Source organism: Phoca vitulina, unplaced genomic scaffold, assembly GCF_004348235.1.
Source record: "Phoca vitulina isolate PV1807 unplaced genomic scaffold, GSC_HSeal_1.0 scaffold8, whole genome shotgun sequence".
Lineage (NCBI taxonomy): Eukaryota > Metazoa > Chordata > Mammalia > Carnivora > Phocidae > Phoca > Phoca vitulina.
Genome location: NW_022589711.1, coordinates 36,758,080 through 36,786,006, shown reverse-complemented (window position 1 = coordinate 36,786,006; position 27,927 = coordinate 36,758,080). Strand labels below are relative to the sequence as shown.

Below are 27,927 nucleotides of genomic sequence, written 5' to 3'. Positions count from 1 at the left end.
AAATGGATTCCTCGGATAGTTTTGGCTTCCATATTCTGACCTGCAAACATTTTTCTCGGTCTTTGAGTTTTCCTAATAATAATTCATCCCTCTTGGGTGCTTCCGTCATTTTCCAGTGCTTTCCACATGCCTGGTCCCTCGCACGACCCTCACGACCGTGAGGTAGCCAGGGCAGGCGGCGGCACCCCACTTTACGAATGAACCTGAGACTCGGGGAAGTGACTCAACGAAGGGTCACATGGCTATCAGGAATTGAAAGAGGGACTGGAAACGATCCTAATCCAAACTCTTTCTCCCCTGCTAATGGATGGGAATGGCTTCTATCAAGCTGTGCATTAGCAATCTGCATCCTCTCCCGCTCCTGGTGACTGAGTTAGTGAACAAGGTGACTGGAAAAGAATGACTCTACTTTTACTGCTTCGATATAAAAATCTCTTAAGGTGAAGTCAGAAAAAATCATTTCTTCCCAGTCCTGTGTCTAAACCTGAGCATGGCCCTAGACAGCCTTTAAGAAACGGGGGATAAAAGCGAACATCCTGCACGGACGCCGACGGGTACACTGGGAGGGCGCAGAGGGGAGAGCTACCCCTCACAGAGCCACACAGAAGGCACTTCAGACAATGTCCTCGGCGGGGTGGTGGCAGGGGGCGGTGCCCAGGGTGGAGAACTGGTGCCAGTTCCGCAGGAAGCCCCGGTTGTACTGGCCCGTGTCCACGATGAGCCCGCAGAGGAGCCGGCGCCCCGTCTTCTGACGCAGGGCCTGCTGGACTTCCCGCTCGGTGACGTTGTAACTGATGTTGATCAGCTGGATGAGGAAGATGTACGCCATGCCCGCCGTGATGATCACGGAGTACCACACGCAGGTGAAGGACAGGGCGGAGCTGGGAGGACAAAGGGCGGGTCAGGATGCCGACCGTTTCAGTCACAAAGCCGGCACCATCCTCACGTCTGACACACACAGCACCCATCACCAAGGACTCTGGGGCCTTCCCCAACTATCCCAGTTGGAAGATGCTTTTCTACCCTCAGAACACCAAAATGCTTAACCTCTGACTACTCATGTCCTGTTTTATGCTGTCATTCTTGCTGCCTCTTTTCCTAGGATGTTATATTAGAATAGCAAGGACATTTTTGCACTCGGTATCCCCCACACAAACAACACAGTGCCTGACATAACAGCATTCAAAAGCTATCAGATGAATGAACAATTCCTAAATTATTCTTAACCGAGGGGAAAACGAAGGCACCATGACGTGCTATAAACGTCCCCCAGGAAGCTGGAACGGTGCTAAAGCTGTTCGTCTCCACTCTTTTCAGTACAATGTTGGTGAACACAAGGGAGACGCGAGTCCTTTACTTCTATGTAGGAGCACCGTCACATTTCCGGTCCAGCTTCTTCCAGCCAAACCGAATCACACAGGACAAGAAAGCTCCTTTCAGCTCCTTACGAAGACAGGAGGAGAGGCTGACTAATGTCCGCCAAATGATTATTTTCAAACATTTGCAAATGAGTTAGCTGGAAATGAACCCATCCTGAATCTTCACTTGTTAAGCTGAAAGGGACTCAGAGATGATTACCCCACCATAAAGATGAGGAACACCAGGGCTCAACAGGGTGACGTGAAGCACCTATACGGACGGGGGGTACCAATGGCGGACTGTGTTCCTCATTCCACATCAGTGGCCCACACAAAGTCCACAAAATTCATGCTTAGTGACATACAGACGTGCTCTGCTGTTAGGACATTTATCATGCGCAGTGTGACTGCAGAATTTCACAACCTACTAACACTCTCAATATAGAAAAATAAAAGGAACTTACCCCGAGGAGGAGGAGGACCAGTGTGTTCTAATAATGCCCACAAATATCTAGATCTATGATGGCAATGGAAGATCTGTCCACAGACTAATAAGCAAATACCTTCACAGGGGCGCTAGGTGGGTAAAGCAGGGATTGTTCTGAGAACAGAGTGAGAAGAAAGAAAAGGACCCTGGGGGCAGCGCTGTCCTAGCTCAGACTGGGGGAGTGGGGGAGGGGTTGGCCAGAGATACCAAACAGCATCCGCATCAGAGGAAAAGGAGAGGAGGAGGGCACAAAGAAACCAGGCAGGGGGCCCACAGCAATCTGGGGAGGGGCTCGCTGGGCCCAAAGCTGCAAAACCCCAGCTTCTGACAAGGCATGGAGATCTTCACAATATATAAATGTGCCCCAACCTAACAAAGGAAATTTTGACCTAGATACCACAGTAATCATGAGTGGTGATTTTTTTAAAAAGTAGAACAGGACAAACCAGTGGAAGTTAAAAAGTAAATGTTATAGAAATTGTGAGAGCTCCACAAAAGGGTCAGAAGCAATCAATCAAGATAGGGCTAAAGAGCACGAGAAAGCCGCAATCAAGTGACTTGCCATGATCATTTACGACAAAACAGACCCCACACATCCCCTGGGACTCTCAGTTGACAGCTCTTGGTTCACCATTGCTACCGGGGGGCATGCCAGTGGTCATGCGAGTGACCCGGGCCTATTTGCAGGGTACTAGTTCCTCACTCTGTAAGGGTCAAGGATCCTTTTGCCATCACCCTAGAAAAACACACAATTTGTTGGCCATTTCAAAGATACCCAGCATCCAATAACCTGTCCTATGTTTTGGTTGAAAACTCCTAACCTAGCAGCAAAGCACGGCCCCTTGCATTAATAGCAACGCCCACTCCCTCGTCTCTGGGCCTCGTGCTCTGGTAGTCACATCTCACCTGTAATCTGCATAGACTCCAGGACAATAGAAGAGAGCTGTGAAGACACTTCTATCTCTACAAATGGTGTCCAAAGTCAATGTTATCCCGTACACCGAGGTGAGCAGGAAGATCGAAAGGGCAAGTATAAATGCTTGATGATTTGATTCTCCAACACAGCTATTTATCCTCAAAACAGCAGAGGGGGAAGAAAAAGCAAACATTTTTTAAAGTTCTTGGTACAGACGGGAGCTAAAGTTATCATGCTGATGATCAATGCATCATGAATATAAATGCTCAACGACTGTGCTGTGCACCTGAACTTAACATAACACTGCAGATCCGCTATAGTTCAATGAAAAAGGAAAAAGACGTTCTCCATATAACTCACATAATAAACGCAAAAGTTTCAAAACAGGGATCATGTGAATTTCAGTTATTAAAAAGTAAGTTCTCTTATTTTTCAACTTTAGGGAATTAAAAACTTGCCCACTGAGAGGTGTAGTCTTATACTTTCCACTCCTTCCAAAGTGAAATCATATCATTAGGAAAAGCTAAGTAAAAAGCAGAACCCAGCTAACAAATCTTTCTCAATCATAACGAGTCTATTACCCAACCATGAAGAGGGTTAATATTGTAACTACCACAATAAGGAAAGGCTGGTATCAGTTAGGAAAACTTAAAAAACCGAAAGTATTACACACTATGGGAAAATATATGTTAAATACATATATTAATACAAAGATCCCAAGAGGTTAGAAATGTGTTGTGGGGTGGAGAACAACTCGATAACACGCAGACTACTTGTCAGGGAGAAAGCTCTGTCTCGTGGCCATTTGTCAGGCGGAATGTACAGGCATCTCTCCAGCCCACCGCACACCAAGAGGCCCCAGTGGGCAGAGAGCTTTTTATTCAGAGCTATCAGGCCCTCTGCAAACCAACTCTTGTAAATGGGCCACCACATATACACACACACACACACACGCACACGCACACGCACGCACACAAGAATACATGATGAAGACTCTCAGAAGTTAAAATCTAAAAGTGAAAATATCTGTTTATTCCTAAAGAAAGCTCCAGGAAAGAGGTATCCCTGTGCTTGAGGTCCACTCCAAGGCCCTCCTGGCCTCCTGCACCCTCTCCGTCCCCTACATCCCCTCCCATGTGGGGAAGAAGGTATGCTACATGACCGGAATCCTAGCCATAAAAAGCATACTTCACTCACCACAAGTGCCTTGAGAGCTAAGAGCTAGAGAGTAGCAAACATGCTACTTACAGCATTCACATCTGAATAAACGCTACCCCCTTTTAGATTTACTCCGTGAAGCAGCAACATTATCTTTCAAAGTTGCGCTTCACATGGCAGGGGCCTTCCGTGTCCTCATTAGGCACTGGCCAGGTGGCAGGCACTAAAAAAGCCCATTTCTCTGCGAATAGCAAATAACAAAATAGGGAGTTACCTGGCAGGGCGTTACCTCAACAATGTAGGCTAGGAGAAATCAAAACGATGAAGGGTGTACGGCAAGGGGACAAAGTCCCCTACAAGTACGGGAACACTTTCTTGAGCTCCGTGTTCAAAAGGCACCGCCCAGGGAAATATACCTAGATTGGTTCTGATCCAATTCTTTTTTAAAAAACGTCACTCACCTGCAAATACTTCTCTTTTACAAAGGAGAAAGTCATTGAGGGGCGGCTCGGAAGAGAACAGCAAAATAGCAACAACAACAACAACAACAACAAAGCCCTTCGGGAAATGACTGAAGGAACTACATCTGTGGAACTGGGAAAGCGGATGACTAAGTGGGAACATCATACCAGCCCACGAATATCTGCAAGGTGTAAAGCTGGGAAGGAGTGAAATTTTAGGATGGCACAAAGGAAGATCAAACAGGGCCAGGGTCTTAGGGGACTTCACACTTTGCAAGCCTCCAAATCTTTCCAGCATACCAGACACAGTGATGATCCATTCTCCGGACGCAGACGCCGCAGAGCCGGCAATGCCACGCCCGGGCCGGCCGCACCAGCTGACACTTGGCACACCAGTCCTCCTTCGCCTTGGCAGGGCTTCCGGCCAACACCCTGCAAGAGCCCTTAAGATCGTCCTTCGGCGTGCGGTTGCTGAGACTGCCCGACGATCCCGCGCCGGGGAGCCCTCTGGTCTTCTCCAGCCCGTCTCTGCTCAGGCATTCAACTTGGCTACTGCTGACAGATTTGTCCTTGCTTGCTGGATTTCTGAGGTAGCCTGGATTCTTCTTGGCTCTGTACAGGGCTAAGAGTATCAGAAATAACCCGCAGGTAAGGAGAGCCAGCTGAGTGGGCCCCACGCGCCCTCTGGGGACCACTTCCTGCAGGAACACATAGTACATGTAGCCCAGAGAGAAGAGTCCGAGGCTCAGGAAGAACAGAGTGTGTCCTTTCCTCCTGTGGGTGAGGTAGTAGTACCACAGCAGCAGCCCAGGAAGGGAGCTCAAAACCAGCCCCCCCAGGAGGAAGTGCCAGGAAGCCACGCGGAGGAAGACGGGCAGGAGGATGAGTGGGGGGACGATGCTAATGTTAACTTTTTTGGCTCCCCTAAGCCAAGGAATTCGGAGGCGATCAGAAATAGTATCCATGATTCTTTCGCAAGTCTCTGGCTGCACGGATTTACATGTCATCCATCTAGTCAGAAGAGCACAAAGAGAAGGCACTTCACATGGGTTTGCTAAATTCAAAACCACGGACCACTGTAGGCTAAACAGCAGGAGAAATGATGAAAGAGGCTAAATGCCAAGTACTCTACTTCCGTACCACTAAACACGAGCTCTTCGGATCACACAGCATTTACTTAATACAAAAGAGAAGATAATGTTTGGAAATCTAACAGTTAACACTATTTCTCCACGAAGCAAACACAGGAATACACACATACTCTGTACAAGTACTGTTCAGACTTGGGTGAGTATAGAGACTTAAGATCCCCCCAAAAAATTTCATAATCTAGTTATGAAGACAACATGGGAATTCGGGAAAGATCAGAGAAGAGACAAAGCAGCAAAATCGCCCGGTGAACTATTGTGGCCAAACTCCGTAAGGTGTGCTCAAAGGAGAGTGGACACTGCTGGGTGGAGTCGTGAGAGGGATCGCTGTGAAAAAGGTGGGATCTGCGCCCCACCTCGACGGCAGGCCAGCATGTGGCGGGGGGGAGGCAGGGAGGCGTTCCAGTGGAGCGGCACGTGCACAGCACGAACCCGTCCTGTGCCCGGGGAGTCACCAGTCTAGCAGGGCCAGGGGGCTGCATGAGGAAGAGTGGAGAGCAAACTAGTCAGAGCGAAATGACTGAGCTTCGTGGACGCACGGTATTTGTTGACATGTTTGCACACTTAGGCTAGCAAGACAAGGAACAAGAATTCTTGATTGTAGACAAACAATTTAGAAAAGGCAACAACTTGGACATGAGAGGAGGTAAGTACATGGGAGTCACACAGAGCAGCAGGACAGAGGGAAGACTGGGAGCCTATCTCCAGGGAAGGGTATGGCAGGAGCAGGCGAGAGAGCTCAGGGACGGCCCAGGTCTCAAGGGCTAGCAGACAGAAAGAGTTAGAAGGTTAATGGAAGAGCTGTGGTCTCGAGTGATGGAGGTTATGGAAACAGCATCATTTTTCCATTCATTAAAGCAGAGTGCTCCATTTTCTCCGTATGGATTTTACACTAAGTCCATTTAAAAATACCTGTAAAAAAGACCAAAGACACTATCAAGGAAGAATTACAAAAGGTCTATAGGGCCTTCAGGTATCTGGTAGTAAACTACAGTGGTCCCAAGACGCTCTTCATGTCTAGATGAATGCACCAAGCTCTAAGTCAGCAACGTGCCACTACAGTGACTTTTTTTAACCGGAAGTAATCATTAATGGGATAAGCAAGTTTCCAACATTCTTATTCTCCTCCCACATTGTGCTTTCCATAGGGCAACAATTTTAGGTATATAATTATTTAGAAAATGGATTAAAACCTCGTTATTACTGTTTGGTACAAAATTTTTTCTCTGATGTTAAAAATCATCTTTTTGGATAGTAATTTCCAAGACTTGGGATAACGGTGAAAATAAAAGCCAAATACAATGATTATCAGTCAAGACAGTGTTGCTGCCCATGCTGAAAACAGCCAGTCCGGCGCAGGGACATGCCCCCTGGCTGGATTTCCTCCCCAGGGACAAGGGGTGAGACTAATGCCAACAGCAAGAACATGATCTTTCAACCCTTTGTGGCCAGGTGCAGTCCAGCCTCAAGTAGTCGATCTCTAGATACTGAGAACACTGAGAATGTAGGAATGTCCTGGTACCAATGTGTTCACTTTAAATGTACAGATTCTGCTGGTCTGCACTTTATTTTTTATACATTTAACTTGCCACTATCCCTTTATTTGCCTGTTCTCTCCCTCATCTTCTCCCTTGAAGTGAAAAATAATAATGCCCTACTAAACTGAGAGGAATAGATAGCTGCACAGTTGTGCACTACTGAGTAATTCACCTTCATAAAATCCTCACACCTGACACAGAAGACAACTCTCAATTTTAGATCCTTGGGAATAGCATCAAGAGCAAATTCTAGTGTTCTGGATGGCTAAGCTTAAAGTAAGCATGGTAGTTCTCAAAAGAGCCAGTGGGGTCAACTTCAAGAAAGGCTCTGCCCTTACCTATCACACCCTTCATCGAGATCCTGGCAATCACACAAACAAGCGGCCACGTGGTTCTTTTCCCCATTTCGATCGATGTACTCGCAGCAGCACAGGGGCTCCAATTCAGGTTCTTCCGCTTTGTTTTTCTTCACTGGCTTCATACTGCCCTTCTGTGTCACGATTTCCACCTGTCACCACGAGGTGTAAGAAGCACTCAGTAGGTAAAGGTGAAAAGAACACGACTCACATCTTGTAAACACATCCACGGCTCTGGTTATCCGCCAACGCCTGAGAAATCAAACAGGAGAGGAAAGAGGGGGAGGGGGAGTCTCATTTTCATCAGGCTTTTCTTGCTCGGCTCGGCCAGACAGGGAGCTCTAGGGGCTCCCAGCCGCCTTCACCGCCCCTTCCCACCAGGGCTGGCGCCGTCTGGGTACCAGCGGTTCCCATGGTGACAGCCGACCACACGGGCCCAGACAGCCGGGGCGCGGGCGGCTGCGCTCACCTGCCGGTGCAGGATGGGGAGGGCCGAGCGGTCCCCGCCCAAAGCCCGGGTGCAGGTGGAAACTCGCCCTCTGGGCTGCGGGCGGAGAAAAGCGTGTGCCGCCGGGGCCGGCGCCCGCACCCGGCTCTGGTGAGGCCACCAGACGCCCGTGCAGCGCTCGGGGTCGCCGTCCAGCCCCGCGTCTCCAGCTCCGCGCAGGGCGCACCTCTCCCGCCCCCGCCGACCGTGAGGACGTGGGCGGGCCGCGAGCGCCGCCCCACCCAAAGAATGACCTTGGAAGGGAAGTTACCTGCGCTCCGGGGCCGAGGTGCGGCTGCAGCCAAAGAGGCCCAGGTGGAGGGGAGAAGGGTAGATTCCTCCCGAGACGCGGACGCGTCTTCCGAGCTCTGCTCCGCTGGGCTCTCTGTATGACGGCTGGAGTACCGGAGACCCCGGCTCCGCTCCGCCGCGCCTCCGCCGCCGCCCACCTGTGAGCATAGGCGGCCGCGGCCCGGGCAGCGAGCCCGCCTCCCCGCCGCTCTCCTGCCCGGCGGCTCGGCGTGGCAAGTCCGCGCGCGCTTCCGGGTGCCCCGCCCCCGGCGCCGGGGATCCCAGCCCGCCCGCACGTGCACCGCCCGGCGCCCGGCGGAGCCCGCCGGTCAGGCCCCACCCCCGGCCCGAGGCCCTGGCGCCGGGAGAAAGCGAGGACCTGAGGACCGGCACCTGGGAGTGGGTGCCGGCGGCGGGGCCTAGGGCTGGGCCGGCATCTCCGCCCCGCCCGGCGCCGGTGCGGCCCCGCCGGTGGCTGCGGGCGGTACGTGGGCGGGGCAACCCCAGAGCCCTGGGCCGGGGGGAGGTGCCGATGGAAAGACGGGAAACCCGGGAACCCGGAGGATTTCCTAAGCACCGGAGACCCGTGGGTCGGCCAGTCTTCATTCGGACGCCGGCCACAAGCTTAGGTGGAGATCTCCACCGCAAATTGTTACCGAGGTACCGCCCCCAAATTCTCCAGCCTTCCCTTAGAGGCCCATCGCTGTCCCTGATCTGTTCATTTATAAAGCTTGTTCATTTTCATGATTTCTGGCGAGCAGATTCTACATTCGACCGGCAGGCCGACTAGTACTTTTGTTCCAACAGTCTGCATATTTGAAATGAAACAGTCTGCATATTTGAAATGAAATGAGTCCTCTTTGAGTTTTATTTTTGCACAAAATTTTTTAAAGAGTGTAGGCCCATATACACGTTTTCACTATAGCAGGTTTCTAGTTATTTGTGTTTTGGGGGGTTTTTTAACAGAAAAAAAAAAAACTACAACTCAAGACATTTTGGGTTTTATTGATATTCAATTTACGTAACGGGCTCAAATGCAATTAAGTTCTGCATACATACATGTTTAGTCTTAATCTATAAAGCAACTTTGGTAATTTTCTTTGAGGTATATTTATGAAGTACAAGTTTTACAGAAACACCACAAAAATATTGTTTGCCACTGATCTTTTTTGTGAATTTAACAGAGAACAAAGTCTTCAAGTTTATAATCCAGTGACTCACTCACAGCCACACTTCATAAATCAAAAAATCCCCAGGTAAGTACACTGGTACCCCAAGGTAGGTTTGTTGGGAATCACCCAGAGAAATCCATTTTCCCTGTACTTAATCTCAAAAATGACTTTAGCTATCTCCTGTGGCTCTGGGGAAAGAAAGAAACATTTAACTAAAGGCAAGCATTGTCCAAACAGTAAGAATATATACCAGTTATTAAGCACTGTCTTTCTCTTGTTCCAAAGACATCACTTGTATTGAGACATATATGCCTAAAAACTTTTCATGAAAGAGCCAAAGCTTCTGTCTGATTTCAAACTTCAGTCAGTGCCCTAGTATTGGGACATAGTGCCCCCAAAAGTTTTTATTGAAGAGCTAAAGTTTGTGTCTGGTTATAACTTACCAGCTGAAACAAGCCGCACACATGAATGAATAAATGAAGACATATGTAGCTACTGAAAAGTAATCCACAAATTATTTTCAACCAGGTGTTTCACTTCCACCATAAAAGAGTGCTAAGCTGAAGCCAAGCTTAGTTCAAGTATTCATCTGATCTGTCACTAAATGCCCAGATTTTAACATAATCCTCTGGTTCTTAAAATCAGAGCATGGTTCTTCATTTTGAGTGTTGGTATCCTATATGTTTCCTTTTCCAGAACTGACTCTTCTGTCATTTGATAAATGAAGGGGCAAGATAATCTCACCTCTGATAGCTACCTGAAGAAGAAACAACCATTTCTTCAGAAAAATACAACATGGCTCAAGAACGTTTCAGATAATAATTACCAACTTGCAGACTCAAAAGGTTGGACTATTGAATTTGCATGCTAAATAAGTGAAGAAATTGTAATATTTACAGTACACAAACTTAGAAATGTTATATGCCTGAAAATTGGTCCTTCAAAAGTAGTAATGATAAAGAGGTTTATTCTTCTGTTGTCTTCTTTAGCCTCTTGAATGTATCTCAACTGGGAAAGCAGCCTATGGGACACCTACTGATTCTGTGCTAACAGATAAAGCATCAAACTTCAAACCTCACTGTAAAAATCAGTTCAGAGTATCTCATTTTCTTTTTGTATCAGAAATTCAAATCCACAACATACTTCATGCTTCACTAGAGAAATTCACTGCTTAGAATTATGTATAAGAAGTGAAAGAATGGATTGTAAGGCCATCAGAAACTAGTTATCAAATTAATGTTATTAAAAAGAATGTTCATATTAGAAGTACCAATAATGAGAAAATGTGGAAATGTTCCTGTGACAATTAAAATCCTTCATCCTCTGGTTTTCTTTAAGATGTTTTCTTTTAGTTCCAAGTGTCTCTACATTTTCAGACCTTGAGATCACTAGCTTTCGACAGTCATGCCAGTCTTGTTCTTATTTAGTAGATCAAAAGTTCTCTGAAGCATAATGAGTGAGCTCTTTAACTGCAAACAAAATTAATTTTCAAAATCAGTTTGTTTACATTTTTTCTTATTTTTATGCCAAAAGTTTATATTCAATATAGTTTTGTTTATACTGATGCCCAAATAAAAGACTGAATTTATAAAACACATGGCTGCTCAGGGTTTGCGTCGGTATGACTGTCCACTGTGGTCCTGCACTTTTCCCCACTCTCCTGCTGTGCATTCTGCCTCCCAGCAGGTGGTTTTCTTAAATGGTTTCTCAAGTTGCACTGGCCTCTCCACTATCCCCTAAACAACTCAAGTTCTCCCTCCAGGCCTCTGCTTGCTATTATGCTCACGCCTGTCTTCAGCCATTTAAAACTTACTCATCCCCACCCTCTCCGTGTCACCTTCCCTAATCATCCTGCCTTTAAACTCCCAAAGTATTACTACTTACTTGACACTTTATACTTTTTTATAGTTTTTAACAATACACATGGACATCTGATTTCTCTAATAAAATTATAGGCGACTTGAGAGCAAGAATTATGTTTTATGCTTTTTTATATTCATTCATTTGTTCATTCATTCAGTAAATGTTAATTGTTTATCTATTACATGCTGGGTCTGTACTAAGCCAAGCACTGGGTATACAATGGTAAACCAAATAGGCACTATCCCTGCCTTCATGGAGTTTACAGACTACTGAGGGATACAGAACTAAAACAAGTCATCACATATATAAATATATACTTCCACAAGGCATTAAGTTTTTGACTGGAGGATGACAGTGTCATTTTCTGAAATACGTCAGCTAGAGGAGAATCAGTCTGGCTCAGGATGAAAACTGAATTCTGTCTTGGGCATGATCAATTAGTGGTGGCCTCTTAGCATCCAGGTGAATATGCCAAGTCAGCAGATGACTGCGTGGGCCTGGAGCTCAGGGAAGAGGTCCGGTAAGAGAGATGGGTTTGGGAATCAATGACATGTGTAGCACAAGTAAGGGGAGTGGATGAGACCACCTAAACGGAAGTAGAGGAGAAAGCCTGGAGTACTAGGCCAGGGAGAGGAGATGGTTTTAACCAGCAAAAAGCAGTTTTACTTTATGCTAGGTACAAGTCACAAAGACCATATAGTATATGATTCCATTTATATGAAATGTCCAGAATGCGCAAACCTATAGAAATAAAAAGTAGATTAGTGATTGTAGGAGCTGAGAGACTGCTAATGGGAACAGGGTTTCATTTGGGGGTGATAAAAATGCTCTAGATTTAGGCAGTGGTGATGGTTGTACAACTCTGTGAATATGCTAGGAATTCTTTCAAAGGTGAATTTTATAGTATGTCATTTATATCACAATAAGGCTGGGTTTTTTATGGTTTTAAAGAAGGAAAGATTAGATACGCTTCAAGAAAGGAGTGGTCAGCTCTTGTCAAATGCTCACACTGTAAGATGTAAACTAAAAAAAGGTATATTAATTTTAAAAGCCAGAGGTCACTGGGGACCTTAGCTTGAGCAATATCATTGGGAGATATGAGGGAAGAAAACAAGGCAGGAGTGAGGTGAAGAGCAAATAAGTGGCTTAAATATAGGCATCTAATTTTGCTCCCTCCTGAAACCCCACTAAAAGCACAATAAAGGGATTTTTTAAGGCATAAATCCAGGAGGACAGGGAGAACAGAAACAGCAAAAGCAGCAACACAATATCGGAAACTAGAAAGCAGATGGATGACTTAGCAGACCAAAAAAAGTGGAATCCTAAACTAACTGTGGAGAAAGCTGAGAACCAACCACATTTACCCTGAAGAATCCTCAAAAGCCTCAGGAATTGACAGGAATCTCTGGAAGTCGGAATAAAGAGAAAGGGACTAAAAATGAGGATTATACAAAAAAGTGTTGAGACCATCCCCCTATGCCCTGCCCTCCTCCATCCCTCTACTTTCACTCTGCTTCTAAAATGCTGGCAGCCAGCCCTTAATCCTTCAGATGCTCCTCTATGGGAACTGACCAATCTAAGAGGAAAGACCTAAAGATAGTGATACCAGGATTTCTCAACCAATAGCCCTGCCAGATCTACAGAGAAGTTCAGGGTACACCAACCCAACCCACCTTAAGAGCTTAAGAGCTTCTGATCCACACAAGCAGACAACCAAGGACTACAGACATCTAATGAAATCCTCTTACTCTAAGGACAAAAACCAAAACAGGGAAAGGATCTTGATGGAAAGTGAGTAGGCAAGAAGGGGAAAAATTTTTAACCATCAGTAATATGATCAGAGAGATGAAGATATATAGTCATTTTAAAAGATCACAGTGCCATTAAAAAAAAAAAAAGAAAATTCAAAAAAGTAATAGGTCTTTGAAATTAAAAACTTGTTAGCAAAAAGTGAAAGACATAAGAATGTGAAGGAAGATTAAGTTGAGGAACTCTGAGGAAACAGAACAAAAAGGCAAAGACATGGAAGCTGGAAAGGAAAAATAAGATTAGACAGCCTGTCCAAAGGAAGGCGGACATCTGAATTACAGGAGCCGTAGAAAGTCAGAAGAGAGAGAGTGGAGGGGAGGAGATCATTAACTGTGTAACTCAGTATTTCCCAGAACTAAAGGGCATGAGTTTCCAGACTGAAGAATGAGGGATGCTAACAGCCTCAGAATTCTTAATAGCAACACTGGAAGCTGAAAAACAATGGAGAAATGCTCTGAAGGAATATTGTTTCCAAGCTAGAATTCTACCCCCAGCCAAACTATTAATCAAGGGGAAGAATAGAATAAAAACTTTTCACACTAGTGAAGTCTTAAAATATTACGTCCACGTTCTCTTTCTTAGGAAGCTACTAAAGGATATGTTTCATTCAAAGAAAGGAGTAAACCATTCTGGATATAGGAAACAGAGGAGGTATTCAACAGGAATCCCCGGGACCAGAGCTGTGCACCTGCAGAGAGGGCCCCTGGGCCTGACTGGAGCCAGTCAGAAGGCTCCACTCGTAGAAGACCTGAGGTGAACAAAGGTTAGGAGAGGAGACGCCTACAACAGAGCTTTAGGAGATGAGATACTTATAAATAATACAATAAACTAATTAACTGTCATAAGACAATTTCAGGGATAAGAAAAAGCACAGAAAAGAAAAAGGAGTCATGGTTTATTCCATGGCTCAGCTCAGAATAGCAAACTTAGTCAAAACAAAGCAAACACTGGATACTGAACTAACCAAAATTGTAACTTCCTTGGGAGGATGGGGGAATCAGAAAAGAGGAGAAGAAAGAAAAGAAAACCTTTGTCTTCCATAATAGGAGGTTGAAAGATCATGTCTAAAACTGAAAAATCAAGAAGTATCAATACATGCTTGTTGTTTATAAATATGAGGTAAACACAAAAAGAAACTAAAAGAGTTAAGGATTGTTGTGTTTGGCAAAGTATATAGTGGGACTGCTGTTTTTCTGAACAAACCTTGTAGAAAAGTTAACCATGTGAAGGAGTCACTTTGGTGAAAATAAAACCTTTAAAAAGTGAATGGCTTATGAAGGACAAAGTAGTGACAGCCACAGCAGACAACTCTGAAAGAGCCAGACCGTGAAAGGAAGCAAGAGAGATGGGCAGACAGAGAAGGATGTGGATGGTGTGGGTGCTTTAATGTAGGAGAGACTAGAGCAGGGCTATGTGCAGATGGGAAAGATCCAGCTGATTGAGGGAGACTGAAAGCAGATGCTGGAGGGTGACGGATGGAATCTCCCACTAACACCTGGTGGGACTCTACTGACAGGCAGAGCAATGCTCTGACAGGCATGGACAAGAGGACGGGGTGCAGCGATTGGAGATCTGTAGATTTGGTTATAGAAGGAGAGGAAAACTCTCTTTTCTCCTTGAGAGAAATAGGAGGCTGAGGAGGAAAAGTGCAAATATGACCCACTCTTGCTGAGGGGGGTGGGGGGGTGGAGAATGTCACCAGGAGCTGTAGATACTGTGCAACTGAAAAATGCCTAGTTGAAGGTAGGTAGTTTAATGCCCCACATGATATCCTGAGAAATGCTCAATAAATGGATCTTCTAAAAAACAAACCAATGCATAGCAGAAAAGGATGGGAGGAAACAAAATATTAACAGTGACTGCCTGAATGCTAGAACTATAGGTTTTCTTCTCTTCTACCACTCTCTAGTTTTCAATCTTGAAAAGTATGCATATACTATATCATAATGGAAATAGTAATCTTTATTTTTTAAGGGAATTCTAAGTTTTGGTTCATGGAACTGAGCAGCACATATTGATGATACCATGTTCAAGAGATAAATGTTTATAGCAAAACATCAAAATAACCTAAATGTTCATTCTTCAATGGAGAACTGGTAAAATAATTATACCACATTTATACAGTTGAATTCTATGCAGTCATTAAAAGAAAAGGAAGTCCTGGGCGCCTGGGTGGCTCAGTGGTTAAGCCTCTGCCTTCGGCTCAGGTCATGATCCCAGGGTCTTGGGATCGAGCCCCGCATCGGGCTCCCTGCTCAGCGGGAAGCCTGCTTCTCCCTCTCCCACTCCCCCTGGCTTGTGTTCCCTCTCTCGCTGTGTCTCTCTCTGTCAAATAAATAAATAAAATCTTTAAAAAAAAAAAAAAAAGAAAAGGAAGTCCTTTATATACTAATATGGAAGCATCTCCAAGATATTGGTTAATAGATAAAATAATCAACAGTGTATACAGTATCTACCATTTCTATAAAAAGAGTTAATATTAAGCATAAATTTTTATATAGGAGTATCAATAAAAAGAATGAGGTAGATGTATACAGTTGACCTTTGAACAACATGGGTTTGAACGGCATGGGACCCCTTGTACACAGATTTTTTACAGGACAGCACTGTACATGTGTTTTCTCTTATGATTTTCTTAACACTTCCTCTTCTCTAGCTTAACTTTACTGTAAAAATATAGTATATAATACATATAACATACAAAATATGTGTTACTTGACTGTGTTATCAGTAAGGCTTCTGCTCAACAGTCGGCTATTTGTAGTTAAGTTCCTGGGGAGTCAAAAGTTATACACAATTTTCGACTGCGCAGGGGTCAGCAGCCCTAACCCCACCATTATTCAAGAGTCAAATGTACATGCTGATAAGGAATCATCTTCAAAATATATTACTACTTATAAAATGAGGGTATGGAACAGTGTATGCTTCCATTCTGAAAAAAAATACAAGTGACTGTACACATAAAAAGCATAATACAAAAACTGGCAAGGGTAGTCGCCTCTAGGAGGGGAGTTTCTTCAAATAATGGTATCGTGAATATTCTCACACAACCAGAAGAGCAACTGGTTCATACTGCTATGAAAGTACTGAGTCCTATGGTACAGAGTTGCCTACCTGTTCAAGCATCACGATGGAGTCTTGGAGCACTCCTTTTAGACTATGGGCCTGATCCTTTTTCTTTTGAATATTTTCCACTCTTGACACCATATCAGAAGCTAAACTGAAAGAAAAAAAAAAAAATCTTAAAAATCAGGGGAATAGCTTCTAATCTTTCATTTCTAAAAATCATTCATGTCCTATAAATTTGCAAACGAAACAAAAAATTAAACAAAAAAAGTTTATGACTACAGAACAGTTAGCAGATCCAAATCTCTAAACTAGAATAAGTTTTCTACAACTAAAGAATTATTGAAATAATAACAGGTTAGGGGAAAGACTTACTGTAAAGATTTCTCTTCTTGGAGGTGGAGACGGTAAAAGGACTGAGCAGCATATTCTATCTTCGACAGCTTCAGAAACAGCGTCACATTCAACAGAACTAGCAACAGCAAACTAGGCAGAGCAAATCATACCTGTTAATCCACTCTTATCCAGGCCCAAAGCACAGCTCATGTAGAACATACACGCAAAAACTCTAAAAATGTATGTCGTCTAGACTAGTTTCCAACTGTTATTATTTAAAGCAGTTACTCCTATTTTATTGTATGAAATAATTACATTTAGGTATTAAATAGACAGGAAAAAGTTGAAAGGTAACTAGAGTGACAGTAATGTCCTCAAAGAAAGCCGGTTGGGATTGTCCCTGATATCTCTACTCTCTGGGAGGAATCCCAGCCAGTGCTGATGTGTGACCACCAGCTTAGAAATCTACCAGGTAAGCTTTCAAGATCTATTTTTGGGTGCCTTCAGCTTAAGCAATTATACACCCCATAATGCTGCACTTCAAAAAGGAAATGAAGATCAATATGGACTTGATCTTACATGGATGAACAGGCACCTTACTCCCATGGAAAGCCAAAACAAATTTTTTAAATTACTATTCAGAAAAATTTCTTCTAGTTCAATGTAGACAAAGGAAGTATAAAATCCCAAATATACATGAATGGTATCATATATAAAATGTTACATGCTAAATGGACTTACTCTATTGGTTCTCATAGCAGCCTTTCAATTGAATGGATATATTTCTTATTACACATATATGCAAATATACAGGTGGCATCATATCTCTCTTATTTTTTCTGTTAAAATATTGGCTTGCCCTTAAAAATATGCAGTATTCATCTTTACCTGCCCAGAAGAGGATTTTTTTAAAAAAATGAAAACTAAGGTAGGAGCAAGAAAATCAAATCTATGATATAACTGTGGCACTAAAATGGTATGTAGATCAACATTTCAACATCTGACTATAAATTTTCTGCATAGTACTATAGTACTATAAAAGTACATAGTACATAGTACTATAAAAGATCACTGATATTTAATATTCAAAATTGTCATAGCAAACCAACTTAAGCAAAATTGTCATAGCAAACCAACTTAAGCAGAATATGAAAATCTTTTGTAAAACTCAAAGGTATATCAAACATTTTCTACATTCTGAAATCTATAATTAGAAAAAGTAGCTGATATGAGAACTTCATTCCAAAAAATGTATCACCCAGTCAGAACCAATTCAATTAAATCTAATTGACTACCTCAATACTCAAATACAGCCACGTAGATAATAGTCGTCTAAATATGTCTGCCTGAGTAGATTCCTATAGAATACTCTGAGGTTCTTGATCCCTGCTCAAGACCTACTGACTCAATCTCTGGGTCTGGGGCCTAGAAATCTGCATTTTAGAAAGTGATCCTAAAGGATAAAGATCACTGGTCTAATCAAATAGAGCAAAATGACACTATTGGGAATTTCATCAGCCTACATAGATAAATATTCTCTTTTTTTTTTTTTAAAGATTTTTTATTTATTTATTTATTTGACACAGAGAGACACAGTGAGAGAGGGAACACAAGCAGGGGGAGTGGGAGAGGGAGAAGCAGCCTTCCCGCCAAGCAGGGAGCCCGACACGGGGCCCAATCCCAGGATCCTGGGATCATGACCTGAGCCAAAAGCAGACGCCCAACGACTGAGCTACCCAGGCGCCCCTAGATAAATATTCTCTTTAAGTTTAGGGAACTTCCAATAAAAACCTGTGATGGTAGAAATAAGTCAGATTAATTTAACAAATAAAACATTTAGGGGCGCCTAGGTGGCTCAGTCAGTTAAGCGTCTGATGCTTGATCTCAGCTCAGGTCTTGATCTCAGCGTCATGAGTTCAAATCTTGTGTTGGGCTCCATGTGCGAAGCCTACTTAATTAATTAATGAAAAAACATTTATTGAATGTGTACTTGGCATTCCCTCAAATTTAATAATTCTCCTGAAAACCAAAAACTATCATACGGAAGCATATAAAATTAATGTTTTTGTAGACCAAAATTAGTCAAATAGTGGCAATTTCTACACAACATACAAATGCATCCAAATCCTTTTGGAACTTATTAAAAGATAAGTGAAGACACAAGCAAAATAAGCATTCAAAACAAATACTTACAAAATACTCATCACCACAATAAGGGCAATGTTATAGCTTCCCATTTCCTTTTTCTTTCCTGCAGATCACACACACACAAATATATTAGAACAGGACTGTGATTAAAAAACACTGGTTAAAATTTAATTCCACTTGAACTGGAGAAGAAAATTTTTACATGATTTGTAAAGACAACTTGATGTAGGGTAAATTCCCTGCACCCATTTTGATTTCTAATATCTGGAGTAATTAGAAACAAATCTACAAAAAGAAAACCTGTACCAGTCCTGCAAATTCGGCCTACATTGCAATTTAATTTACTCTAAAATAAGCAATTCAATGCATCATGTATGATCTCTAGCTAAGTTCCATCTCTGCAAATAATATTTGAGCTGGGTTTATGTACAGCGATTCTCTCCTTAAAAAATTTTTTTTAGGGGCGCCTCGGTGGCTCAGTCATTAAGCATCTGCCTTCGGCTCAGGTCATGATCCCAGGGTCCTGGGATCGAGCCCCGCATCAGGCTCCCTGCTCCGCGGGAAGCCTGCTTCTCCCTCTCCCACTCCCCCTGCTTGTGTTCCCTCTCTCACTGTGTCTCTCTCTGTCAAATAAATAAAAAATCTTTAAAAAAAAATTTTTTTTAAATTATCCTCACCTGTTCTCTGCTGCCCAAACTTTTAAATTCCAAAACTAAAGCATTATTAAGCTTACATCACAGACAAACATTCACACTAAGATATAAGCCTTAGAAGAGGATTTGATAACGTAGAGGGATGAGAAGGAAGACTTTTATAGTTCTGAGAGGGAGGGAGTAACAGTAGAGGCAAGGTGTCTTCAAAATTGAGAGTGTGGATAGTAAAAGTCAAATTCTTCTTTGCAAGTTGTTGGGCTAGACCTGAGAGTACATAAGGATTAAAAGCATATAATCAGTTTAGTACTTTCAAGGGTAGAAACCAAATGTCTGTAAATGCGAGGTCAGAAATTCACGAGTGAAGCATCCAGCAGCAGGGGACAGTGGTAGGGACTGGTGACTTGGGGAGCACATGCTCTGTCTATTGGAGTAGCTACTACTAAGCTCTGACTGATTGTTGCTGTGAAGGGATTTGAGTCCAAAGCTGTCAGATTGGAGTTTTTATATAAAAATGTCCAATTTTTAAAATATTACGTGGGCCCAATAAAATACATCAACTGGCCATATGCCTGCCATTTTGTGACTGCTTCTTTACACTTATACATTAGTTATTTTTAAGGAACTCAGAGTTTGATAAACATTATCAGAAAAGGAGAGGAAAAAGGGAGACCTCCTAACTGATGTGTCCATAAACAAGACACATATTCTCCTTCATGTAAGTAAACTAAAATCTTCCATCTCTGTTTACCAGATAACAGCTACCTGAAATATCCCCTTTGGCATCTAAGCCCCCATCTCCAGAAGAACACTGAGAGGAAAGTTTAGGAACTGTTTCTGCTGTTCGGTTGAATGTTCGCCTTCTCCTTCGCAAGCTGCTAAGTTTTCCTGGGTCCTCAATGGACTGATTTAACATAGATTCTTCCATTAACAAGTCTGATTCTAAGAAGGAAAAAAAAATCTTTAGATAGTGGAGAAACTTCAATTATAAGATATAGGGGCAGGAGGGGTTTTGTTTTTAGGTTGTTTTTGTTTTTGTTTAAGCCTTGGTAACTTTCTTTAACTATTACTTAGGTTCTTATGGCCTAGATTCAAACCTTACTCTTAATAAAAAGTTTTGGATGGCAAATGATCATATAATGAGGCTTCACTATTCTAGGAAGAATTATCTGTATTAATAAATGATGGGATCATCAGAGCAAATTCACCATGTGCTATATTAAATATTAACATAAAGATTTCAGTTATGAAAACAACAGGCTAGCCACTTATATTGATCATTAGAAAGATTTCCAAGATAGATTGTGGTAGTTGACTGTCAATATCAAAGGAAGTAGCAGCATATAATAGTTCTACTTTTCAATAAGGGTTTGCAAAAAATAAGTATTGGTAAGGAAAATCTGCAAACAACCTAAAAACCTCATTTTTGTCATTTGTTTCGACCTTTCCTTCACCAGATTTTTTATTAGAAGCTCATTATCCAGTGGCCAAACTAATTTTTGAATTTCATTTTCTTTGCTCCTGATTAGGAGTTTAATAAAGAATAGCCAAGAGAGAAGAGCAAGGAAAATAGTCAACAAATTAGATGATGAAGACTTAATTTACCCTGAGCTTTTAACCAGAATTAATTATATTCATGTATATATATATTTTTTTCTCATGTTTTATTTTAAGGAATATTCAAACAGAACAACTACATCACTTCCCCAGTCTAGTACCCACTGTCACCAAATCCATACACGTACATGATATCTACCATTGCTAAGTGGGCCTGCATAAACCCAGGGAAGCTGCATTCATAAGGATTGCAGGAGAAGGGGGGTGCACCAAGGAGCACAAGTGTGTATTTGTGATCAAGTTAAGCAGTCTCTCACTGCAGTCAGATTCCTTGGCTCCTTGAAGAGGCTGTGATAGCTCCTAACTGTGTGATTTGGACAAGTCACTTAACTTCTCTCTCTCTTTCAATATTTATTCTTTAGTAAAATGGAAAAAAAAATAATACCTACTCCACAGGGTTGTTAGGGGCTAATATTTATAAAGCACACAGGACACATCTGGCATATAATAAACGTAAGTGTTTGTTAGACCAATGAAAATTAAGTTTTCTGGGGTGCCTGGGTGGCTCAGTTGTTAAGCGTCTGCCTTCGGCTCAGGTCATGATCCCAGGGTCCTGGGATCAAGCCCCGCATCGGGCTCCCTGCTCAGTGGGAAGCCTGCTTCTTCCTCTCCCACTCCCCCTGCTTGTGTTCCCTCTCTCGCTGTCTCTCTCTCGGTCTTTAAAAAAAAAATTAGAAGTTTTCAAATTCCCAGTGGGGTATAGTTAGAACCATTCAGTGGAGTCAATCCAATTATCATCTACTAGTTCCAGCTATGAATCCAAATGAAGAATCAATCTGTTTTGTTAATAAATACTATCTTTACAAAAATAGATAAATCAAGAAATTTACAAACCAAGCTGTTTGAAATAGTCCTCCAAGGAACTCCAGGAATTCTTTTCAATTAGAGATTTGATAATGGTCCATGGTTGTTTTCTGTATTTCAAATCTGTGGAAACTCTAATAAAATGAGGAAAGAAGAATATTTATTTAAAGGAAAGAATTTAGCTCTATTAACATTGCAATTAAGTGTAAGATGATATTCAGTGGAAAGCCGAAAAGACTCAAAGTCATTAGATTATAAAAGAAAATTTGTTCACTAATGATGATTTCTTAAAAAATTGCTGTATGCTGCTAATAACTTCATGAAATTTTCCTTCTAAGTACTTGGCATTTTATTCTTTTCTTTCTCTAGCCCTGGATTTTCTTTATTTAAATAGCAATAAAGGCTCAAAATAAATTCTAAATTTTCTAAATGCCTTTTATAAAACAATCTCTAGTGGTCAAAAATTAGGTGAAAGTAACTACATTCGCCAAGACCAGGCAAAGCACATGGTGGCCCATCACTATCTTTGATGCACCACCATTTCTTATTTCCCATTGCAGCAATGTGCTCACCATGTGCTCCTCAAGAACTCACAGCCACCTTGACATTAAATAGAGTCCTGCGACTAGTTCTGGTCACTGGACTGTGAACACAGTTCTATAACTCTCTCTTCTTCCTGTAGCAACTGAAATGACACATATTCTGGATTGGGTTGCTCCAGGATGTCAAAGCACCCATCAGCAATGGGCCTTGACTGAGGAACCCCATCCCTCTGCTGATCAATGGTGGATGTGTAAATTGAGCAAGAATAAGGCTTGGTTGTGTAAGGCTACTAAGATTTTAGGATTGCTGTGTTCCAGAATATAATCTCACCTAGGCTGACTAAAACACTCATTTACCATAGCTCACCTCAGCCGGCATTTCTGTTTTGAGGATCGGATGATATGGTATCTGTTCAGGGTATAGAAGTAATCATGGTAGGGAACATCATGTGTCAGTACTTCTGAATCTACCAAATAAAATTGTGCTTCCCGACTTTCTTTATAGAGTGTCTGCCAAAATAAGATTAAAAATTTTTTTGCAGGTACAAGTTTAATATATTAAATTCATTGCCAATTTAGAATATATATAACTAGAATTCCTTCTCAAAAATTATAAAAGACATGAGAAGCCTACATACAAACCAGAAGAGCCTCCATGTTGGCTGTGCCATCTATGAATTGAGAAGATGGGACCTACAGAAATAGTATTTGCTGCCTCTCTGTCATTTCATTGTACAATTATTTTTTTCTTTCTTTTAGGTTTGAGGAGGAGAGAGAAACCATATAGTCTCTTGTGTATGTGATTAGTTTATAAAGAATTTTAAATGTTGCTGATAGGGGAACAATTCAATATCCAATTGAAGGAAGCAGGGATCCACCCCAAAATTCTTAAAAATTTAACAATCACCCTTCACCAAAAAAGTGAAGGAAAAGGACAACCAAAGAAAACATTGCTTTCCCTAAACAGGATATGGAGTGGTTGCTGGCCAATCCTTCCTCATTTTAACCGTACCTTTTCAAAGTTATCAAAGACCCCAATATCAAAATACCAAACTTTTCTTAAATGTTTGAAAATCTTTTGAAGGGGTGCCTGGGTGGCTCAGTTGTTAAGCGTCTGCCTTTGGCTCAGGTCATGATCCCGGGGTCCTGGGATTGAGCCCCGCATCGGGCTCTCTGCTCCGCAGGAAGCCTGCTTCTCCCTCTCCCACTCCCCCTGTTTGTGTTCCCTCTCTCACAGTGTCTCTCTATCAAATAAATAAATAAAATCTTAAAAAAAAAAAAAAGAAAGAAAATCTTTTGAAAAAAATTTAAGTCCTTTTAATACTGGACAAAAGCCACAATCACATAACTAGTTCAGACATTAAGATATTTTCTTTTTTCTTTTTTTTAAGATTTTATTTATTTATTTGAGAGAGAGCACAAGCAGGGGGAGGGGCAGAAGGAGAGGGAGAAGCAGGCTCCCGAATGAGCAGGGAGCCCAACGTGGGGCTCAATCCCAAGACCCTGAGATCATGACCTCAGCTGAAGGCAGACGCTTAACCAACTGAGCCACCAGAACAGATACACTCTACTTCAATACAATTTGGTCAAACACAAACCCCACTATAAAGACAGTGCCATGCTGGCCACTGAGTACAGCACTGACTATCTTATAATCTTTTCCCATACTGCAGCCCTCTAGTTATTTGGCCCTAACTCTTTTTTTTTTTTTTTTAAAGATTTTTTTTTTTATTTATTTATTCATGAGAGACAGAGAGAGGGACAGAGGCAGAGGGAGAAGCAGGCTCCCCGCGGAGCAGGGAGCCCGATGCGGGACTCGATCCCAGGACCCTGGGATCATGACCTGAGCCGAAGGCAGACGCTTAACCGACTGAGCCACCCAGGCGTCCCTGGCCCTAACTCTTGACATGATCCTGTATATCAGATTCTAGTAGTGTTCTATTTTAACCATTTATTATGAAAAAATTCAAACACACACAAGAGTAGAAATGAAGTCTAGCGAACCCTCATAAACTCATCAACTGGCTTCAACAACATTAACTCTTGCTCAGTCCTGCTTCATCTGTACCCCATCCCCACATTCCCTCCCTCCACCACCATGCTCTGCCTGGCTAGATTAACTTTAAAGGATACCCCAGACATCAGTATGATTTTATTCATAAATATGCCAGTGTATCTCTTTGTAATTTCTTTATTGTATCTCTTTAAAAGATACTCTTTTCTTTAAAATATAGCTACAATACCATTATTACATGTAAAAGTTAGTAATTCCTTAAATCTCATAAATACATTTTTAGTTGGTTTGTTTGAATTAGGATTGTGTTGATTTGGTTGATATGCCTCTTAAATCTCTTTTTAATCTGACAGTTTCTCCTCCCTTTTTTTTTTCTTGCCGCTTGTTTCTTAAAATTGTCTTGTAAACTGGTGACTATGACAAGCATCCTCTCTTTTCCCACACATATGATTATTTTGGAATACTGGCAGGGTAGACATACCTGCTTTTCTGTGGCAGCAGTGCACTTTCCAGTAAGTGGATTATTAAGGACTATAGTGTAGGTCATGGTTCTCAGTTGATCACCTCCAGGTTCTACTTTCCAAGGGGTGGACACTACATCTACTCACAGCAAACATAAAAAGAGAGTTGGTTCTAAAAATCTGAAGAGTACAACTTAAAATGGAACCAGAGGTATTTTTTTTTAAGTATAATTAACATACAGTGTTATATTAGTTTCAGGTGTACAATATAATGATTCAACAATTCTATACTTTACCTATGATAAATGTACTCTTTATACCCTTCACATATTTTGCCCATCCCCCCACCCACCTTCCCTCTGGCAACCACCAGCTTGTTCTCTGTATTTAGGTCTGGTTTTTGTCTCTTTTGTTCTTTGTTTTTTCTTTTGTTTTCTTAAATTCCGCATATGAGTGAAATCATATGGTATTTGTTTTTCTCTGCCTTATTTTACTTTGCATTATACCCCTCCTTGTCCATCCATGTTGTTGGAAATGGCAAAATCTCATTCCTTTTTTATGGCTGGGTAATATTCCATTATATATATCTATACACACACACACATACCATTCTTTATCCATTCATCAATTGATGGACACCTGGGTTGCTTCCATATCTTTGCTATTGTAAATGATGCTGCAACATGGGGGTGCATATATCTTTTTGAATTAGTATTTTCATTTTCTTTGGGTAAATATCCAGTAATGGAAATACTGGATCATATGGTAATTCTATTTTTAATTTTTTTCGGGAAACTCCATACTGTTATCCACAGTGACTGCACTAATGTGCATTCCCACCGACAGTGTACAAAGGTTCCTTTTTCTCCACATCCTTGCCAACACTTGTTATTTCCTGTGTTTCTGATTCTAGCCATTCTGACAGGTGTGGGGTGATACCTCATTGTGGTTTTGATTTGCATTTTCCTGATGATTAATGGAATGAAGTAGTTTTTAATTATTTAAATTTTCTTTTTGGCCAGTCCTAACTTCATTATGACTGTGTTAACACTAAAGGAAAATAAAATTAAACGTAAGGCACTATTCTTGTATGTGACATATTCCCCATCTTTGATCCATTTACTTCTAATTGTGGTCTAGAAATACACTTTTTCTCTTTAGAAAAGAAAATTAAAAGTTGTTTCATCTCTAGTCTTCATTTTGAAGTTCCCAATACCTGGGAAGAGAAGTAATGGCACCTGCCTTATCAAACACAAACAAAACAACTCTTTAACATTCCCATTATTGAGGACAAAACCTTGAAAGACATTTGCCATTATGCAAAAATAAGCCCTTGATCCTAACTTGTGGAAAAATCACATTAATAAGAAATCATGTAATGAGAAATCATGTGTTAATGGCTTATCTGAAAAAATCTTTAATCAAGGAGGGGGCTATGGAATATAAATAACTATATAACATTTCTATAATTAAGAAAGCTATAAGAAAATCTCTTTGTATTTATGGCAAGATCTTGGTTAAAATCCTGTTATTTGCTTAATAATAACACAGTGAGGGGTGCCTGAGTGGCTCAGTTGGTTAAGCATTTGCCTTTGGCTCAGGTCATGATCTCAGGGGCCTGGGATCGCTCATGCTCAGCAGGGAGTCTGCTTCTTCTCCCTCTCCCTCTGCCCCCCCAACTTGTGCGCGCTCTCTCTCTCTCTCTCTCTCTAATAAATAAAATCTTTATTTAAAAAAACAATAATAACACAGTGAGTAAAAACATACTTTGAACATATATATATTTTTAGAACACAGCACCATACAGCGAAGATCATTTAGCAAGCCAAAGACTAGGAATATATAGGTAACAGCATCACGAACTCTTTTCAAAGATCTGACTAAATCACCTAATGCTGTTAGCACTCATGGATTTAGACAATTAGTATGTTTGACTGCTATTTGTCAGCATCCTAAAATATAGAAGTCTTTATCTAACCCATTACCCATCATCAAAAAAAATGAAGCAAGCTTTATGATATAGCCAATTTTACTCAACTTCTTTCATACAGCTAGGTCTCCAGATTTTTTGAGGGACCCCAAAGCTGCCTTTTGAATATCTGGAAAAATCTTTAAACTAAAAAGGCAGCATCACAAACTATAGAATCTACCACGCAAAATTTTGTAATATATATATTATTTTATTTATTTATTTATTTATTTATTTATGACCTCTACACCCAACATGGGGCTTGAACTCATGACCCCAAGATCAAGAGTTGCATGCTCTTCTGACTGAGCAGCCAGGCACCCCTACCATACAGAATTTGCTGTAAAAAATAATTTTTTTAGTTGTATATGAAAGAAGATACAAAACTTACTTTAAAATAATTTTCAGGGGCGCCTGGGTGGCTCAGATGGTTAAGCGTCTGCCTTCAGCTCAGGTCATGATCCCAGGGTCCTGGGATCGAGCCCCACATCGGGCTCCTGGCTCAGCGAGGAGCCTGCTTCTCCCTCTGCCTCTGCCTCTCTCCCTGCTCATGCTTTCTCTCTCTCTCTCTGTATCTCTGTGTCTCAAATGAATAAATAAAATCTTTAAAAATAAATAAATAAATAAATAAATAAATAATTTTCAAAAAATTGTTTGATCATATGTCAGTCTGTTTCAAAAAAATTATAAATTATACAAATAATCCATTATTAATTAGCAACAGAATTTTAAGATATCATTGAATTCTATTGTTAAAACTGCATACTATTTAACAAAGCAACTATTAACAAGGTTAAAAGTATGTCTTCCACTTGTATTGTCACCAATGTTGCCAACAATCCTACTGAATACCATAACATCATATAATTAACAATATTTTAGAATAATCAAGCCCCCTAATACCTAAGTAAAGCTCATCATGATAGAAAAAATTGGGGATGAAAATATAAGAAAAAATGGCAACAATATACAAAGGACACATGTGCCATTTTGATACACTGAGTTAAGGTAATAAAAAGGCAGGAACTGCAGAATATTCTGCAAATCCTTTGATATAATAAAGTTTTTAAATTAGTGAGTCTTCACACCCATTAGGATGGCTGTTATTACAAAGACTGAAAATCACAAGTGCTGGCAAGGATGTGGAGTAATTATACATTGCTGGGCAGAATGTAAAATGATGCAGCCACTATGGGAAACAGTATGGCCGTTCCTCAAAAAGCTAACATAGAATTACCTATGATCCAGTAATTCCACTTCTAGGTATATACCCAAA

General features: G+C 41.5%; 2 protein-coding genes across 11 annotated transcripts in view; both read right to left on the bottom strand.

Moving 5' to 3' along the window:
• Positions 1-606: 606 nt before the first annotated feature.
• Positions 607-8,431, bottom strand: ZDHHC23 (zinc finger DHHC-type palmitoyltransferase 23). Of its 8 annotated transcripts, none has more exons than XM_032406574.1 (5): positions 8,181-8,431; positions 7,405-7,574; positions 4,681-5,391; positions 2,752-2,919; positions 607-881 (listed from the first exon to the last, which is right to left on the bottom strand). In XM_032406574.1, the coding sequence occupies exons 2-5, from the start codon at positions 7,545-7,547 to the stop codon at positions 614-616; spliced, it is 1,290 nt and encodes a 429-aa protein (XP_032262465.1). In that variant the 5' UTR covers positions 7,548-7,574; positions 8,181-8,431; the 3' UTR covers positions 607-613. The 8 variants fall into 8 exon arrangements, with proteins under 8 accessions (XP_032262465.1, XP_032262457.1, XP_032262460.1 ...); XM_032406566.1 differs by having other exon boundaries at positions 7,405-7,674; positions 8,181-8,268; XM_032406569.1 differs by having other exon boundaries at positions 2,752-2,910; positions 7,405-7,674; positions 8,181-8,268.
• A 439-nt stretch (positions 8,432-8,870) lies between these two features.
• GRAMD1C (GRAM domain containing 1C) overlaps positions 8,871-27,927 on the bottom strand; it is an 86,779-nt gene continuing 67,722 nt past the window's right edge. For 2 of the 3 annotated variants that reach the window (XM_032406564.1, XM_032406565.1), the window contains exons 10-17: positions 24,703-24,821; positions 22,575-22,717; positions 21,696-21,799; positions 20,010-20,186; positions 18,640-18,697; positions 16,486-16,596; positions 16,159-16,264; positions 10,761-10,841 (exon numbers count right to left, since the gene is read on the bottom strand). In XM_032406564.1, coding sequence (XP_032262455.1) covers positions 10,761-10,841; positions 16,159-16,264; positions 16,486-16,596; positions 18,640-18,697; positions 20,010-20,186; positions 21,696-21,799; positions 22,575-22,717; positions 24,703-24,821 — 899 coding nt within the window. Of the gene's footprint in view, positions 10,842-16,158; positions 16,265-16,485; positions 16,597-18,639; positions 18,698-20,009; positions 20,187-21,695; positions 21,800-22,574; positions 22,718-24,702; positions 24,822-27,927 lie in introns of all 3 variants that reach the window. The other variant, XM_032406563.1, reaches the window with a different exon arrangement.